General features: G+C 55.9%; 1 protein-coding gene across 1 annotated transcript; it reads right to left on the reverse strand.

Annotated features, from left to right (window-relative positions):
- Positions 1–15,669: 15,669 nt before the first annotated feature.
- On the reverse strand, positions 15,670–17,947 carry LOC136466570 (uncharacterized). Its single transcript, XM_066465015.1, has 2 exons — positions 17,405–17,947; positions 15,670–17,326 (listed from the first exon to the last, which is right to left on the reverse strand). The coding sequence occupies exons 1-2, from the start codon at positions 17,945–17,947 to the stop codon at positions 16,490–16,492; spliced, it is 1,380 nt and encodes a 459-aa protein (XP_066321112.1). The 3' UTR covers positions 15,670–16,489.
- Between the last annotated feature and the right edge of the window lie 1,531 nt (positions 17,948–19,478).

Consider the following 19,478-nt stretch of genomic DNA (forward strand, 5'->3'; position numbering starts at 1 on the left):
CCTACTTTTAAATGTAATATAATCGCGTTGCTAACTTTTTCCATTTTATACATGAAGGGAAGCGAGGACCATGCCGCAGAGGTGGCCCATGCAAGATTTGAGAAAAAGAAGTTACATGAGCACAGAACGCGAGCTGGTTGCACCGTTCAATCTCTGATTTTGTTGTCCGATGAGGGGGACGAGGATGAGGACGACACTGCCAGGTTGAGCGATCTCATCGCTCGAGCTAAGGTGGGCTTGTAGGCGAAGGAGGATGAGGATGACACTGGCAGACTGGGCGAGCTCATCGCTCTAACAGAGGAGGGCTTACAGGCGAAGGAGGATGAGGACGCGTTCTTTAGAGGTGGTCTATGGCCGGCCACCCCCGCCGCTGTTGCCGTACAAGCCGGGCACTGCCAAGACGGACAAAGTCGACGTCTTCCTCCGTGAGCGGGACGACTTCCTGGCCAAGGTCCGGGAACGCCTTCTCCAAGCACAGCAATTGTCCAAGCAGCACTACGACGCCCATCACTGCGACTTGGAGTTTGCGGTGGGTTGTGGTTGTGCCTCCTTCTCCGCACGACGCACTCCCTCGAGCCCCGCTCCAAGGGGAAACTTGACCCTCGCTATGCCGGGCTGTTCTAGGTGCTGGAACGCATCGAACAGGTCACCTACCGACTTCAGCTTCCAGAAGGCGCCCGGCTCCACGATGTCTTCCACGTTGGGCTGCTCATGCCCCACAAAGGCGATCCTCCTACCGCGTCGGCGCCACTACTACCGCCCACGCTGGACGGCCGCCTTCTGCCAGCCCCAGAGCACGCCCTGCGTGCCCAAATGCGCCGGAGAGCGTGGCACGTCCTCATTCAGTGGCATGGCATGTCCAGCGACGACGCCACCTGGGAATAGCTCCAAGCCTTCAAGGACCTCTACCACGACTTTCAGCTCAAGGACGAGCTATTTGAGGAGGCAAGGAGAGATGTTATGACCGGCATAAACTACTCCAGGGGCAGATCGAGCCACGAGTGGCTAGGATGGCGCCGGTCATTAGGGGGCTAATAGCCCATATTAGCCTTTCATTTGATATTTCCTTAAAATAGAGTGTTTAGACTGTGAATTCAGGGTCTGATAGATGGTTGTTTAAGAAGGATAAATATCCTGCAACATCGATTGAATGAATCAAGCAGAGCAACATTTTTGGTTGCTAGGCTTCGCCTAAAGCCCATGCGTTCTCTCTCTCGCTCGCCGCACTGTGGTCACCACGGCGCCTTCTCGCCGCTGCTTGCCTAAGCCTTGCCCTCTCCTCTTCCATCCCTACAACGCAGCAACTCCGGTAGGATCTCGGATCCTACCAGGAGGCGTCTAGTAGTAATGTCTTATAAGAAGGTGCTAGTGCTAAAATCTGCACAGGGTGCATTATTGTTTAGTGATTCCAGCCATAACCTCAATTTAGTTGCGTTCCACCACTACGGAAACCTGAAGATCAATGCCACGTTGATTTGGTTACCATGCCCTCGTGTAGTGCTACGGAGTACTTCGTAAGTGTAGCAAATATACGTACCTTTATCTATGTGCGCGTTAGGAGGTCTGTGTGTATTGGCGGGAAACTAGTATCAGATCTTTGCGACGTGGATCGATCCTCTGTACGTAAGTGCTTACGTAAGCCTCTGATAAACCGTGGAATTGCAGCTAGTGGCCAACGGGTATCTATAGAAAACCAATGCAATCAAGCCTCGAAATCGCAATGGCCTGTAGCCCACGGCATACAAAAATTAAATACAGAAGAATGTTCAATTGGGGCAGCGTCCCTTTTGAAGTGACCAAACTTTTACTTGCACCCAAGGTACCGCAAGTCCGCAACGCTGAAAGGTTACCTACAGGGGCGCCCTACCTATAGTCAGATAAACGCCGTCTCAAACAAAATGGAAACCAAGTGTTGAGGACAGTTAGCCTGGTTCCATATAACAGCTAGCAGAAGACTTTCACTACTAGAGAAATCGAAATATTCCAATCCGTATGGATGTGTGTTGGCTATGTCCACTGAAATAATTGAGACGGCGTTTGTGTGTCGACCATATTTTCCGTGCGCTTTCAAAGATAGATATATAGCCTTGTCTAAATAAACCTCCACCACACGTACATGAATGTGCAACATGCCGTGTGCAGTTGGATGCTATTATATGCGTAACGACGACCCACGACGACTTGGAAAAGACTATCAACTTTATCTCTAACTGACTTCCAGGGAGACTTGCTTAAAGATGTCTCAATGCAAAGATCCATCATCACGGGGGGACGACAAGCATGCACTGCGAATTATATAAGTGCATGCACGTCTTTGGAGTTTGGAGCCCTCAACATATCATGATCTTTCTCGCTCCTATCCTTCTGTTACCAGGCATATAGTAGTAGCATACATATGGCTTCTCCATTGGTTGGGTAGTATTGGTGCTCCGCCCACGACTCTCAGCTTACAGCGTCCATCCTAATGGCAATCTCGCTCACCACTCTGCTTCTTCCCTGTGCCGTACAGATCAGGCTAATGTTGGAACCGGTGGTGACCACCGAGTTCACGATCTTGGAGCTGGCTTGCAGCCGGCCTGACTCGTTACCGTTGGGGGAGCCCCATACGGAGTATGGGTCAACTCCCCCTCGAAGAGGCCTGATGAAGGAATAATGGCGGAGGCCTAGCCGGCGGAGGCTCTCCCCAAAACGGCGGAGGCCTAGCGGGCGGAGGCTCTCCCCAAGACGGCGGAGGCCCAGCCGGCGGAGGCTTCCCCCCAAGACGGCGGAGGCCTAGCCGGAGGAGGCTTCCCCCCAAGACGGCGGAGGCCTAGCCGGCGGAGGCTCTTCCCAAGACGGCGAGGCCTAGTCAGCGGAGGCTCTTCCCAAGACGGCGGAGGCCTAGTACAAGAATGACGATGGAGTTTCTCCCCGGGACGGTGGAGGCTCTCCCCGGGACAGCAGAGGCCAAGCGCAGTAATCATGGCGAAGGTGTTCCCCAGGGCGGCGGAGGCCCATCAAGGAACGATCAGGTCAGCAAGGCATACGTGAGGACAGTTGATGGGCCTCTAGTGGGCGTCGGCTTAGGCCCAAGATGAAGACATCGCGAGACGGTGTGATGAGAACACCCCTGAGGTTAGACACTAGGGCTGGAATATTCCTGGAATGTACCGTAGCAGTTGAGGGGCACTGTTGTAAACTCTGTAAAGTGGTAGTTGAGCCCTATAAATAGGGAACACTTGTAACTGTGAGAGGGAGGTTGGTGAAGCAATTATGAAACCCTAGTTCTTGTGAGTCGGTACTTGATCCTCACTCTCTCCTTCAGGCAGAGCCTGACCCAAAGCCCGAGTCCGGAGCATCGGCCAAAGCCGAGGGCCTCCGCCCCTTTCTCTTACTCCTACTTGGCCAAAGCCTACTGAATCCCTCGTTTAGCGACCTTCTGTCTGGAGCCTCCGATAGAGAATTTTGTCCGACAGAAGTGCGCTGCGTTCAGGGACCTCCGCCCGTCTTAGGCGGAGGCCGACCTCCGCCCATCTCGGGCGGAGACCCCGACCTAAGACGAAGGCCTCCGCCCACTTCTCACCCTTGTTGAAAATCGATGTTTCAACAGTTACCACGAGCATGCGCTCCGATAGGTCCCAGGTCCACCGGAGCTACAACATATAAGGCCTTGGGCCTTCCCAACCCAAAAGACTAGCCTAATAGGTAGAGGCTTCTTCCGCCTTATATGTTGTGCTCCCCCACCATCGCTACACGATGTGGGACTAAACCCCAACAATCTTCCCCTTAGTCACACATCGGGTGCCCCCGCCATATGTGTGGTGACCACCGAGTTCACGATCTTAGAGCTGGCTTGCAGCCGGCCCGGCTCGTTACCACGAGCCTGCGCTCCAACAGGTCCCAGGTCCACCGGAGCTACAACATATAAGGCATTGGGCCTTCCCAACCCAAAAAACTAGCCTAATAGGTAGGGGCTTCTTCCGTCTTATATGTTGTGCTCCTCCACCATCGCTACACGACGTGGGACTAAACCCCAATAATCTCCCCGCCATATGTGATGCTCTTCCCCACCATCGCTACATGATGTGGGACTAAACCCCAACAATCTCCCTCGGGTTTAGCTACCCCAACAATCTCCCTCGGGTTTAGCTTTTTTTGACCATGGGCTCTGATACCAATTGTTGAAACCTGTGGTGACCACCGAGTTCACGATCAACAATCTCCTTCGGGTTTAGCTTTTTTGACCATGGGCTCTGATACCAATTGTTGGAACCTGTGGTGACCACCGAGTTCACGATCTTGGAGCTGACTTGCAGCTGGCCCGGCTCGTTACCACGAGTCTGCGCTCCGACGGGTCCCAGGTCCACCGGAGCTACAACATATAAGACATTGGGCTTTCCCAACCCAAAAGACTAGCCTGATAGCTAGGGACTTCTTTCGCCTTATATGTTGTGCTCCTCTACCATCGCTACACGACGTGGGACTAAACCCCAACAGCTAACGCTCTTCTTAAACTCAAGCAGTCTTTCATCTTCCACCGAGACCGTAGGTTCACATACGACTTAGAACCGGTCACCACTCTTCAGTCTTGGCAACCTGGCACAGACTGCTGTCTCTGGGAGGGCGTCGGCTGCAGCAACTCCTCCTCGGGCCATCACGTCGTCACAGCTCTCGACCTCAGTGGGTTTTGATTGAACAGTGATGGAATTCACCCCGTGCTGTTTAATCTCACCTCCCTCAGGATGCTCGACCTGAGCATGAACAATTTTAGGGGCCACGAGTACGACATCCCATCAGTTGGTTTGGAGAGGCTCGTTTTGCTCAGGCACCTCAACCTCTCTAGTTCAGGAATCAGCGGTCAGGTACGTATTGGCATTAGCAAACTCACAAACCTTATCTCCTTGGATATTTTGGATTGTTCTAATGATATTGAAGACGCAGAAGACGACTATGATATCGATGCCATCTCCGTTGCACCTAATTATGCCTCTCCGTACCCTATTTCCACAACATAGTGGTGAATCTGAACAATTTGACAGAGCTTTACCTTGATCTTGTGAGTATATCTTCATCTGTACAAGATTGCTTCAAAGCTCTAGCTAAATATGTGCCACATCTGCGGGTTCTTAGCTTGCAGTCCTGTGGCCTGCAAGGTAATATTGATAGCTCTCTCTCAAGGTTGAAGTCTCTGGCAGTGATCAACCTCAGTGAGAATGATGGTATCACCCCCGGTCCATTTCCTGAGTTTATCATGGATTTTCTCAATCTACAACTACTCCATATCTAGTATTAATCTTGAGGGATGGTTTCCTCAGGGAATGTTTCGATCAAAAAATCTAAGGGTGCTCGACTTGTCCAGGAATCCAAATCTCTCCGGCCACGTGCCAAACTTTTCTAATGCCGCTTCTTTAGAAACACTGTTCATATACCAGACCAACTTTTCCAATGTCATTAAATCAAGCTATTTTAGTGATTTCAAGACATTGACAGAATTGGGTATTGATGGAAAAATTATTTCCACGGATTTTCTCTCTTCATTTGGTATGCTTGAATCCTTGCGCAAATTGACCGTGATATGACTAGATTCACCAAGACAATTGGAGTCAATTTTTCTTGGTTTGAAGGCATCAAGAACCTAAGAAGCTTGGTTTTCTTAGATTGTGACTTATCCATGACAATACCTTCCTCCACTGGGAATTTCAAAAACTTGACAAGTTTAGAGATTTTTGAAAGCAACTTCACAACACAAACGTTATTAGCAGTTGCCAATATTAGAAGCTTGGAAGTTTTCACCATCATTGGTTGTGACTACTTAATGGGGCAACTGCCATCTGCAATTGCGAATATGAGTAACTTGGAAAGATTGTTCATTGGTGTCGGGGACCTAATGCCAGGGTACCCCAGAAGGTGGAACCGATGACCACCGAACATGAAAAACTTCTGGACGCATAAGGGCTCCATGTCATCCCTTGTTCGAGTGACAGGAGTTCGGTTCCGCCTCGCCCGACACCTTCGGGACGGGCTCGGTCTCGCCCGAGGGCCGAGGGATAAAACTCCGTCTCGCCTGACGCCTTGAGGGCGGGCTCGGTCTCGCCCGAGGGCTGAGGGATGAATTCCGTCTCGCCCGACCCTGGAGGGGCGGGGTCAGCCTCACCCGACGCCTTTGTGGGATAACCCTGCCTCGCCCCAAAAGCTCAAGGCTAATCTCCGTCTCGCCCGACGCCTATAGGGCGGGCTCGGTCTCGCCCGAAGGCAAAGGGATGGATTCTGCCTCGCTCGATCCCAGAGGGATAGGTTAGGTCTCGCCCAAGAGATAGGGATTGGTCTCCGCCTCACCCGACGGCCCAGAACGAGCCTCGCCCTGATCGATATCTATCCCTCATAATGATGGGTACAGGACGAGACAAGACGTTCGGGTCAACCATGGCTCCAACGACCATACCCTGCGCCCTGGCAGGAAAAGGACTGCCAGGGAACGACAGGACTGATGCTTTAGACCCTTCCGGGCGCCGCAGAGCCCAAAAGGTATTACAGGTGCGTGCGTCTCACCCTGTAGAGTTGTAGGCGCCGTCTTCAGCTCTGGGACACGGAACCCAACGAAGATATACGACAACCGCTACGCTCCAAGAACGGATTTGCTATCTCCACGAACGACGGATATTCCGTCACCACGCTGTGGACCCGAGGGAGCGGCGCCCTATTCCCGATCCCTCAGGTCCTCCCAGTCAGAAGGCCTTGGCCACGGCGCTACACCGGACCCCGACCCCGAATTCTCCCAACAAGGAATCATGGGAACCAGAAGGCGTGCGGAGCAAGGCTGGAGGGAGGCTCATAAGTCAAAACCACTGTACTACAGCCCATACCCTGCCGGCAGCATTCTGGGATTAATCTGACATCCTACAGAGACATCGACAACAGGGTAAGCACTTATCTTCCTTCGCACTCATCAGAATGGAGGACCTGACCAGGTAAACGTGAGCCACATGACTAAGTAGAGTACACATCCTGGAGCCCTCACCCTTGTAAAGCCAGCCCCTTCATCTATAAAAGGGGATGCGCTTCCTCCATCAGGGGGACGGAAAAATAGGACCGAACAATAGAACGCACTCATACACACATTCAAGCGGCTACGAAGCTCTTGACGACCTTTCAATCCCTCCATCAGAGACTTGGGACCAGTCCCTCTCTCGACAGTTTGTACCCCTTACTATAGACCGTTCACGGTGCTAATAACACAAGCAGCAGCAAACTGGACGTAGGGACGTTCCGCCCGAACCAGTATAAATCTTGTGTCCTTTAGCGCACCATCCGAGCCTAACGCGCATTACTATAAATTTACTTGCCGGTGCTTGTACGAAACACCGACAGTTGGCGCGCCAGGTAGGGGCTTTGCGCGTTCCAAATCAGGTCTCGGATGGCCACCCACGCAATCACCTGGGCCCCGGGCGCACACGTGCGTTTCGGCGACCTGGATTTCATCATCACACTAGGAGGAGAGCTGGCGCTGACTCACTCAGCCGCCCCATCTCCCCCTTCGATCAACCTCAGCCGTCTCAGGCTTAGGGGCCCACCGGGCAACTCCCGGGGAGTCCCGTCACCCAAGGAGGCCTCTCACAACGCCACCATGTGTCCGGAAGGGTCCGTATGGAGCGCCCCGACAGCGTTTCCGTTCGGTCTCCGCAACGTTGCGGCAACCGCTGGCCTCCTTCTGGCGCTACGTGTGGTTCAACCACCCACGGACATCGAGTTCAGTGGGGGCGATTGAGCGGGATACGGAGACCCTCTACGAGCTTCTCAACGAGGAACCTGTATCGCTCTCCAGCTCAGATTCCAGTAGGGGGAGCCACCACCCTTCCCGGGAATGCTACATGACGCAGACCCCCGAGGGTCACGTCGAAAGCGCCTCCAGGGAAGAGGCCACCCCTACAAACAATCCTGACAGCAGATCCGGGGAAGAGGGGACAGCCCCATCTCACCTGAGGATGGAGCAGCTAAGGGCTCGTCAGCAAGAGATCGATGAGGCCGGGCAAGGGCTCGCACGGGAATACGCGGACATCAATCGCGAGATTGAACGCCGCAAAGACGGGGGGCGCGCGCGCGCCACAGCCCGCACCGTACATCAAAGGATCCTCACCGACGATGGGGCCTTTCCTCACTTTGCTCGAGCCAGCCAGAACATCGCCGCAGCAACCGCCTTGCTGCATGGCCTCCCGGAGGCCGCGACGTCCGAGGATCGACGCGCTTATCGGGAGATTCGCACGTTGCTCGAGCGTGCAGCAGCGCAGCAGGCGGAAAGTTCGTTGTCTCGACGACGCGAACCCGACACCAGCCAGCGCACGCCCTCAGTGCGTCCCACCAAGGACGCATCCGTACACCAAACACCGCCAGCCGGCGGGCAGCCCTCCGTCGTCCCTGTACATCAACGCCTCGGTCGTGGCCGCGACGTACGCAGCATCATCAACGCCCGGAGACGTGCCCACGGCGACGAGGGAGAAGCAGCGCGCCGCGGCTATCATCCCCGACGTGGCGGGCGCTACGACAGCAACGAGGACCGAAGCCCGAGCCCCGTCCTGCCAGGCCCTCAGGCCTTTGGCCGGCACATCCTCAACGCTGCGTTCCCTCTAAGGTATCGACCACCTACGAACATTCCTAAATATTCTGGCGAAACAAATCCCGGGCTTTGGCTCGAAGACTATCGGCTTGCATGTCAGGCCGGTGGTGCGAGTGATGATAACTTCATTATTCGCAATCTCCCGCTGTTCTTGGCCGACTCGGCACGAGCATGGCTGGAGCACCTACCGTCCAATGCTATTCAGAGCTGGGCGGATCTGACTGAGATCTTCGTGGGTAATTTCCAGGGCACGTACAAACGCCCTGGAAACCCATGGGACCTCAAGAACTGCCGTCAGAAGGCCGATGAAACCCTCCGCGGGTACATCCGGCGCTTTTCCCGACAGTGCAATGAGCTCCCGAACGTCGCCGACGCCGACGTGATAGGAGCCTTTCTGTCCGGGACGACCTGCGAATCCCTGGTCCACAAGCTGGGACGCAGGGGCCCGCGAACTACCAAGGAACTTCTGGACATCGCCACCAGTCACGCCTCTGGAGAAGAGGCGGTCGGAGCCATCTTTGATCGCTCCGACGGAAAGACAAGGCGGGACGAGGACGCCAGCGAAGGCGCCTCCAACCGTCCCGCCAAAGGAAAAATAAGAAGCAACGGCGCGACAACTCACTCGCGGCCGCTGCCGACCGCAAAGGTGGCCGGAAGCCCGCGGAGGGCACTCCGAACCACTTCGAGAAAATGCTCGAGGGGCCATGCCCAAACCACGCCTTCCCGGCCAAGCACCTATACAAGGAATGCGGCCTTATGCGCAAATACTTGGCCGGGGGCCTGAACAAGGAGGAGCAGGGGAAGGAGCCTGTTCCCACCACTAACGACACGGAGGAGAAGGACGACACCTTCCCAACTCCAACCGGTGCCCTCATGATCTTCGGAGGATCGACGGCCTACGACTCCAGGCGCCACCAGAAGGTCGCACGTCGAGAGGTCTATACCGCTGGACCGGCTATGCCAGCTTATCTCCGGTGGTCGGAATCCGCCATAACCTTCGACCGGACCGACCATCCGGATGCCATCCCACACCCGGGAAGGTATCCGCTTGTCGTCGACCCGATCGTCGGTCCAAAGCGGCTCACCAAGGTACTGATGGATGGGGGCAGCGGCCTCAACATCATGTACGCCAAGACGCTCGACGAGATGGGCGTCGACCGAACGCACCTCCGTCCCGTTCGAGCACCTTTCCATGGCGTCGTGCCTGGAAGGCAAGCCGTGCCACTGGGGCAGATTGACCTGCCCGTCACTTTTGGGGATCGATCCAATTACCGGACCGAGACCCTCACCTTCGATGTAGTGGGGTTCCCGGGGACTTTCCACGCCATTCTGGGGCGACCATGTTACGCGAAGTTCATGGCCGTACCCAATTACACATACCTGAAGCTGAAGATGCCGGGCCCCCGTGGGATCATCACCATCGGCACCTCCTTCCAGCGCGCTTACGAGTGCGAGGTCGAATGCTGCGGACACGCATCCGCGGTCATCGCATCCGAAGAGCTCGCCACCCTCAGGGAGGAGGTCATTGAAGGGACACCCGACGCAAAGAAGTCGTCCGGATCGTTCGAATCGGCAGAGGGTTCCAGGGACGTCCTCTTGGATCCCAGTAGCTCCGAGGGCAAAAAAGTCCGAATCGGGACCGCGCTCTCCTCCGCATAGGAAAGCGCGCTCGTCGACTTCCTCCGCGCCAACAAGGACATCTTTGCGTGGAAACCCTCGGATATGCCGGGCATCCCGAGGGAGGTCGCCGAGCATACTCTCCAAATCCTCCCGGGCTCCAAGCCGGTGAAACAACGCCTGCGCCGCTTCGACGAGGAGAAACGCAGGGCCATCGGCGAGGAGATAGCCAAACTACTGGCCGCAGGATTCATTAAGGAAGTGTACCACCCAGAGTGGTTAGCAAATCCTGTTCTTGTCCGGAAAAAGAGCGGGAAATGGAGGATGTGTGTTGATTATACTGGCCTCAACAAAGCGTGTCCAAAGGATCCATTTCCTTTGCCACGAATAGACCAAATAGTCGATTCCACCTCGGGGTGCGAAACCCTCTGTTTCCTTGACGCATACTCAGGCTACCATCAAATCGCGATGAAAGAGTCCGACCAGCTCGCGACATCTTTTATCACGCCCTTCGGATCATTTTGCTACGTTTCAATGCCGTTTGGTCTGAAGAACGCTGGGGCAACGTACCAGCGCTGTATGCTTAGTTGCTTCGGAGATCTCATCGGGCGAACCGTTGAGGCCTATGTCGACGACATCGTAGTCAAATCCAAGCGGGCTGACCACCTTGTCGCCGACCTTGAACGCACCTTTGCGAAACTCCGAGCGAACGGCATCAAGCTCAATCCCGAAAAATGTGTTTTCGGGGTCCCGAGGGGCATGCTGCTCGGCTTCATCGTCTCCGAGCGTGGCATCGAAGCCAACCCAGAGAAGATATCAGCCATCACGAGGATGGGCCCGATCCAAAACATAAAGGGGGTTCAGCGGATCACCGGGTGCCTTGCCGCCCTCAGCCGATTCATTTCACGCCTCGGCGAACGAGGACTCCCCCTTTATCGACTCCTGAAGAAAACTGACCGCTTCGAGTGGACGGCCGAGGCTCAGGAGGCACTTGACATGGTTAAACGATTTTTAACTAAGCCACCGGTCCTAGTTCCTCCATGCGATGGAGAATCTCTCCTACTATATATATCGGCCACCACCCAAGTGGTTAGCTCCGCCTTAATAGTAGAGCGGGAGGAAGAGGGGCACGCCTTCAAGGTGCAGCGCCCTGTATATTTCATCAGCGAGGTGTTATCCGACTCCAAAACCCGCTACTCCCAGATCCAGAAACTCCTCTACACCGTCCTCATCACCAAAAGGAAGCTACGCCACTACTTCGAGTCACACCCCAGTGACAGTAGTGACGTCGTTCCCCCTCGGCGAGGTCGTTCGTAGCCATGACGCTACGGGAAGAACCGCAAAGTGGGCACTCGAGCTGATGGATCAGGGCATTTCTTATGTCCCCCGAACGGCGATCAAATCTCAGGCACTAGCTGACTTCATCGCGGAGTGGACCGAGGTCCAGATGCCACCAGCAGCCGTCGACCAAGAGTACTGGATAATGTACTTTGACGGATCGCTGATGAAGAAGGGCGCCGGAGCAGGACTAGTCTTTGTATCCCCCCTCGGGGTGCACATGAGGTACATGGTTCGGCTTCATTTTCCCTCATCAAACAATACTGCAGAATACGAAGCGCTCATCAACGGCCTACGAATCGCCATCGAACTGGGCATCCGACGCCTCGACGTCAGGGGCGACTCTCAGCTGGTCGTCAACCAGGTCATGAAAGAGTCAGGCTGCCACGATATCAAGATGGAGGCATACTGTCAAGAGGTCCGACGTCTGGAGGACAAATTCGACGGCCTCGAACTCAATCATATCCCCAGACGCCTCAACGAAGCGGCCGACACACTCGCAAAAGCAGCATCCAACCGAGAGCCAGTTCCAACAGGCGTCTTTGCCAGTGATCAACACAAACCCTCGGTACGCTATGCGGGGTCGGAACAAGCCGACGATGGCCCTTCAAGTCCGACCCCCAAGGCCGATCCGCCAACTGCTCCTCCCGACCCCGAGGTCATGGAGCTTGAAGAAGACCCAGCAATGGAGTCCGATCTTCCCAATGACTGGAGAACGCTTTACCTCGACTATCTCCTCCACGACGTACTACCAACCGACAAGACAGAAGCCCGACGGCTCGCGCGACGCGCCAAATCCTTCGTTCTTGTAGAGGGCGAACTCTACAAACGAAGTCACATCGGAATTCTGCAACTTTGTATCCCTAGCGAACAGGGAAAACTCCTACTGAGCGACATCCACGGTGGAGCATGCGGTCACCATGCCGCACCAAGAACCTTGGTTGGGAAGGCATTCCGACAGGGTTTCTATTGGCCCACCGCAGTAGCCGACGCCGAGCAAATTGTACGCACCTGCGAAGGGTGCCAATACTACGCTCGGCAAACACACCTCCCGGCCCAGGCTCTCCAGATGATCCCCGTCACGTGGCCCTTCGCGGTCTGGGGGCTTGACCTGGTTGGGCCACTTAAAAAGGCGCCCGGGGGCTTTACCCACCTGCTTGTCACCATAGACAAGTTCACAAAATGGATTGAAGCTCGGCCAATATCCACAATCAAATCCGAGCAAGCTGTGCTGTTCTTTCTCGACATCATCCATCGCTTTGGAGTACCGAACTCCATCATCACAGACAACGGCACGCAGTTCACCGGTAGGAAATTCGTTCGTTTCTGTGATGAACAACACATCCGAATCGATTGGGCAGCCGTCGCGCACCCCCGGACGAACGGACAGGTCGAGCGCGCAAACGGCATGCTTCTTCAAGGCCTCAAACCCAGAATTTTCAACCGGTTGAACAAGTTCGGCGCGCGTTGGCTCGCTGAGCTCCCGGCTGTGCTCTGGAGCCTAAGGACGACTCCTAGCCGGGCCACCGGCTACACACCCTTCTTCATGATCTACGGTTCCGAGGCCGTTCTCCCGACGGACCTCGACTATGGAGCACCAAGAATCAGAGCATATGACGAACAGGGAGCCGAGGCATCTCACCAAGACGCCATGGACCAACTGGATGAGGCCCGCGACATCGCCCTCCTCCGTTCAGCTAAGTACCAACAAGCGTTACGGCGGTACCACAGCCGACGGGTGCGGGGTCGAGCCTTCAACGTCGGAGACCTCGTCCTCCGTCTTGTGCAGAGCAACAAGGATCGCCACAAACTCTCCCCGCCCTGGGAAGGGCCCTACATCGTCGCGGAAATACTTCGCCCAGGCGCCTACCGGTTGAAAACCATCAAAGGCGAGGTCTTCACCAACGCCTGGAACATTGAGCAGCTACGTCGTTTCTATCCTTAAAATAAGCTTACACTTTTCCTTATCAGTTTTTGTCTTAACAGAACCCCGATCCTTAGTGACTTCCGACCCCTGCAAATCGCGAGGGGTCAGACCTCACTCGGGGGCTGGCATGTGATCGTAACATATGTCATGTGTAATACAAGTATTACGTTTGTAAAAAATCCCTGTGTTATACTTACAAACATTCTCTAAGTTTTCCATTCGCCTCGTAAACGAGTCTCGAGGGCTAAGATCCTGGGAACCAATTCTGAATACAACTGGTAGGACTGCGAGACACCCACGCCCCAGCGGCTGCAACCTCTTTGCTCACCAGTTCAATCAGAATTAGTTCCCAGGATGTTCCTAGCTTCCTATGACTTAGACCATGAGAAGAGTTGGAAAGCGTTAAAATGACTTGCCATAAGCAAAGGATGTAATTTTGTTCATTTTTTGCACAAATTCACCACTTACAAAGCGATGTCATTACAAAAAAGGAACAATATACTCTGAGGACTGTTTACTCGGGGGCTTCCCCACAACGTTATTTCATTACAGTCTCGGTTCAGCTCTACCACAAGTACTACTACGGTCGCCGCGCCACGCTCTCCATCGGTGACGTCCGGGGCGTGTACACGGGCCAGCTCGTCTACTGCGGTCGCCGTGCCACGCTCTCCATCGGCGACATCTTCGCTGGATCCTCGAAGGCGCCACCATCTGCGACGCCTCCGCCGGAGCGTCCGGGGACTACGCCATCGTCGTCAGCCGCAACCCCGGCAGCAACGCCACCGCCATGGCGTCTGGGGACTACGCCATCATCCCCAGCCATAACCCTGACAACGGCGTATGGGCAGGAAACGCCTCCCGCCAAGGGAGGAGCGCAGGCGAACGACGGCGCAGTCAACGACGTACGACGCCCACCGACGCCTTTTTTCCTTCAGCAGCAGCGACTCCTCAGCAAGGGCCGCGCGCACCATCTCATCTACGTTGGATAACCTCCGGCTCGACATCACGCACCAGACTCACGAGCAAGTTTGTAAGTTCTCTATCTCTCTCTGGCATTACTCTTCCTCACTCAGGAACCACCGCGACGCACGGACGCGTTTGGCGGAAAGGAAGAAGAAGGAGAGATAGCGGCTCGGAGGCAGAGGGGGAGGTGGGATGAGAACTCCTCTCCCCCTCCCTATTTAAAGAGGAAGCGCTGTAACTAAGGAAAGGCGAAAGGTCGGACGAAAAACCCTCTCCCTTCCCCTTTTTTAATACGCAATCAATGCTGATTGATATCTGAGGGGACGCGCCAGAGGTGACGGGACGAACCCCGGTCTACGAGGCGTCCCTCTTTGGTCAAACTGAACACTGCCTGGGTATGGCCCGCCACTGACCCGCTCCGGACGCGGCGATTAAGGCACCCACATAGGCAGACAACTTTTTCGCCTCCCCATGCAGGACCACGGACGACCCGGCGACGGGACCTTTCAGATCTCCTGGGTCGGCCGTTCGGCCCAGAAGACACGACGAACGAACGACCAAAGAAAGATAAGCCTCTCAGCTTTCTCACTTTATGCGTTAAAATTTGTTCGCAAGATTCCGACCCCGTCAAATAGCAGGGACGCGAGCATCACTCGGGGGCTGTCGAGGATGACTACCAATCTAGACATCCTCTCCACCCGACCCCTCCGTACGCTTGAAACTAAGGGCGCGACATACAGGCACAAAGCTTTGGGTAAAACTGGACGAACTAGCAAACCCTACGCCCCGATTGCTACGGTGTTTCTATTCACCAGAAAAATCATGCTCAACGCCCCTCGCGTCTCTAGTTTCGACGTCTGCCTTCCCAAAGAGGGGATCGGAGGGGTCCGCCTACAGAATCTCCCCCAAAGGAGAAGCTGTCAGGTTGCCCAAGTTAATCGAACAGCTCGGATTGTCACCGAGACACGAAAACAAAGAATAGCAATTCTTACGCAGGTTTTTCCAACCTCGTCACAAACGTCAGGGCCCGAACCCATCTGGTAGGAGCTTTTCCGCCACTCATACCACCAAGGTAACGTCACCGCCTTTACTTTCAATTAAATCTTGCATTCAAAATGCAAAAAATTGCATCCCAACGATTCGTGTCGCACCACGAAACGGCTGTCGCCTCATTTCGATATAGGCAACCACAGGCTGAGGTTCGAAGGTCGGCCCGCAAAGGGCTCGAGGCCGCCTCACGCCGAACAGAGCCAGGGAGAGATAACCGAGACGAGCCCCAGCGGCCCTGCCCGACCCCGCTCAGAAGCGAACCGGGACGTCTCGACCTTCTCTCGTTCGATTCTAACCTCGAGCCAAACCCACAGAATCTCCATCGAGGAGAGGCCATCGGGCCCCCTGAGCTTATCGAACGACTCAGGCATCTGCCGGGAGGCGGGTTAAGAAGTTGTGGAGTGCCACCAGAGGGCTCTGCCGACCCCATCAGCAAATGATGGACCCGGATTCCGCACGAACGTACCCGTTAGCGAGCTCGTTGAGCGCGGTACTCAAGCCGTCGAGGCAAGTGTCGTTCCCTCAGCCCCTCCGATTGCGAAAACCGAGGACGGGGTAACACGCAAATAACGGCCGACCCCTATCAGACCCTAACAAGGCTCGGGGGCTCGGGCCAAACAATGCAGGGACAAAGGCCCCACCTTGCCGAGCCCATAAAGTCCCCAGTTGGGATTTCTGTTGGAAGACAGGGCGGGGATTATTGCGATGACATCCATTGTCACCAAAACCACGATTCCGGTCTCCAGTAACACCCGACCCCAGCAGGTGCGGGGGTCGGACCTTACTCGGGGGCTGTTAAGGTACGGCTACCTCCTCAATCTCCTCGCATTATAATCAGCGGCATAATTCAGGGGAACATATTGGTAAGACCGTAAAAAATGAAATCGCAAAAAATCAAACAAAACGAAATTAAGACGCAAAAGCACGAAAGGCGTCCAGACTCGAAAAGTACCGACACTTGTCCACATATTACATATAAGCTGTTCTCAAAATTGTTCGATTAATTACTCCCGCGAAGGGAGAACCATTTCTTTCAGATTGTCTGCCAGGTTCTTCGCAAGGGGAGCGACCATCTTCTCCATTTCCTCCAGCTCTTCATCCTCGTAGGTGGACGGAAAGCCTTCGCTCATCACCTTCAGGTTTATTTCCTTCTCATAATGGGCGTGGGCGACGGTGAAGGCCTGGGTAATCCCGGCGTGAAAGGCACTCTCCTCAAGTTGGCCCACCCGAGCCGTGATACCTCCGACACGGGCCGCGAGCGGGCTGGTCTCCACCGGCTCCGTCACATTCAGGGCGTTAAGGACCACCCCGACCGCAGCTTGTAGAAGATCGTGCTCATCGCTCTCAACCTGAAGGGCCCTTCGCGTATAGGCAGCCTCTTTCTCCAGCTTGGTGGCGATGTTCTCAGCACTCAACTTTCCTTTCACCGCGTCATCAAGCTCCGCCCGGAGAGAGCGGACCACCTCGACGTCCTCGTCCACCTTCTGCTGGAGGGCTGTGGCCCTACTCTCGGCCTTCCGCCGGAGGTCCCGCTCCATCTCCAGCTCCTTCAGGACTTCGCCGGCCTTCTCATTGGCCGCGGCATTCCTCTGCAGCAGCTCGTCTCGCTCTTTTTTGAGTCTGGCAATCTCCTCTCCATCCAGCTTAGACCTCGCCGACAGGTCCTCGAACATCCCGTGCGCCTCCTCCGCATCCTGACGCGCCTGGGCCTCCCGCTCCTGGACAGTAGCAAGCTGGGCGGCCAAGTCTGCTCGCAGCCGGGCCTCCTCGGAAAGGCGATCCCTCTCCGCCTTCTGTTCGCGGAGGAATTGGGATTTATTCCGGCTACGAGCAACAAGAATCTGAGGAGGAAGAAGACTGATATCAGGAATGCGAGAACACAAAAACACTATGAAGAAAGAAGAAAGTCCAGAAAATACCTGAGTGGTAGGGATAACGATCTCACGGAGGGCTCCTCTGGCCTGGTCCAGGGCGTTCAGCATGGTCGAGATCCCGATGTCAAGACCCTCCCGCTCCATGCTCTCGGAATGATCATCGAGCGAGAAAAGAGCCGACGTCGGGTCCTGAGCAGCCATCCACTGGAGCGGCGGCTCCCCCCGCGCAGGGGAGCGGCTTCCTCCCGACAAAGGGGTCGGTGGCGGCTCCCTCCTGACCCTATGCGGCACCACCGCCGCACTCGAGGACCCTCCGGCTGGACCCTCCTCCGTCTGGACCGCTTCGGGCGCCACGGGCGGATCCACAGGGGCGCCTGGCGGCGCGGATTGCACCACGCCCTCGGGTGCCACCACGACCGCGCCCGGCTGATCCTGGCTTGGCGCAGTCACGATCACCTTCACCGGCGGTATGCGGTCCTCGGCTGGCTGTTCCACGCCCGCCACGGAAGAGACCGCTCGCTCAGTAACCTCCGCGGGTGTGGGAGCCACCATGGACAGCCGTCGGTTCGGCCAACGCGGCCCCGACATCGGCACCACTCCTGCCCGAAACAGGGGTGGCTCCAGGCGACGCCGTCTGTCCCACTTGAAGGGCGAGACTCTTCTTGGGCGCCAGCCCCAGGGGGTGACCCGTCCGCAAGAACCTACACAAAGGTAATAACCGTTAAGTCAAAATAAAAATGGAAAAAAGATGAAAACAGAGGAGTCAAGAGCTTACGTTGACGTCCTCGGCCGGCGGAAGCGTTTTGGGGACGGATCCCCAGATCCCTGCCCTGACTCGTCCGGACGGGACCGTTTCATACCTACCCCCTGCTCCGGGGCAGGGGGGTTCATCTCGTCAGGCGCAGCGCCGGAGTCGCTCCCTTCCATCGTCTCGTCGGGCGCGGCACCGGAGCCGTCCCCCTCCATCGTCTCACGGGGCGCAGCACCGGAGCTGCTCCCCTCCATTACCTCACGAGGCGCGGCACCAAAGCCAGGCGTGGCTCCGGTGCCACCCCCCTCCACGATCGCCTCAGGGTCGGCGGCAGCAAGCCCGGCGTCCCCCATCCACCGATCCTCGGCCGGCACGCCGTGCGAAGCGGCGGACTCGCCGGCCTCCACCGACCTCATTGATTCACTTCCCTCTGCGTGGAAAGCGAAGGGCCCCTGCACGGGTGGGTGGCCACTTGTCAGCGTTTCCTCATCCTCCAGGACGCCCCAATCCACGTCGACGGCTACCTCGTCGTCGTCATCGTCATCATCATCATCGTCGTCATCCTCACTACTCACGTCCTCTCCCCGATCCCGTGCCTCCTGCTTCAGTCGTTTCGCCTTCTTCATCTCCTCCTTTGCCTTCTTGTCCCGCTCGGCCGCGAGTCGATTCGCCGCCGCCACAACCTTGTCCTTCGGCAGCGGGGCCGGACTATCCTTGAAGACTAGCCCCCTCGGCTAGCCCCAACATTACAAAAGCAAGTGTTAAAAGAGGGAGATTCAGGAGAAAGAAAAGAGTGCGGGAGAAGAGGGCTTACGAATTCGAAGAACCCAGGCTTCGGCCGCATTGGAGGATGCCCGGGCACCGGATACACGATGTCGAGGACCCTGCCAGCGGAATCCTTCGTCGGCTCCGTCGCCTCCTTGATACGCTGCGCCACTTCCGAATAAGGGAGCGCCTCGTCAACGAGCACCGTCCCCTCGAACGATATCCCGGGCATCATCCGATGCAGGGGAAGCACACGCGCCATCAGTGGTGCCACCCTCCTCGCGTGGTAGGCGCCGATAATCCCCGACCCCTTTACACCCCGACCCTTCAGGGCATGGAGGGCGGAGAGAAGGTCGGAGATATGTTTCTTGTCTTTAGTCTGGACGCCCCAGCCCCACGACTCCGGAGCATCCACAATAAGACGTCCGGTGTACTTCGGTAGGGTGGCACTCACATCATCCCTAACATAAAACCACTGCGAATGCCATCCCTTGTTGGATGTAGCCAGACGCATGTACGGGTAACCCTTCGATCGGGTATGGCGCAGATGAATGCTGGCACACCCCATCGGCGCATTCACTTCTTTCCCCCCAATCTTCCTCT

The sequence above is a fragment of the Miscanthus floridulus genome, chromosome 7 (assembly GCF_019320115.1).
Source record: "Miscanthus floridulus cultivar M001 chromosome 7, ASM1932011v1, whole genome shotgun sequence".
Taxonomy (NCBI): Eukaryota; Viridiplantae; Streptophyta; class Magnoliopsida; order Poales; family Poaceae; genus Miscanthus; species Miscanthus floridulus.

Coding starts and splice junctions, on each gene's coding strand:
- LOC136466570 (XM_066465015.1), bottom strand. CDS start 17,947: ATGTCGGGGCCGCGTTGGCCGAACCGACGGCTGTCCATGGTGGCTCCC. Junction 17,327..17,404: donor TCGTTATCCCTACCACTCAG/GTATTTTCTGGA, acceptor CTTCCTCCTCAG/ATTCTTGTTGCTCGTAGCCG.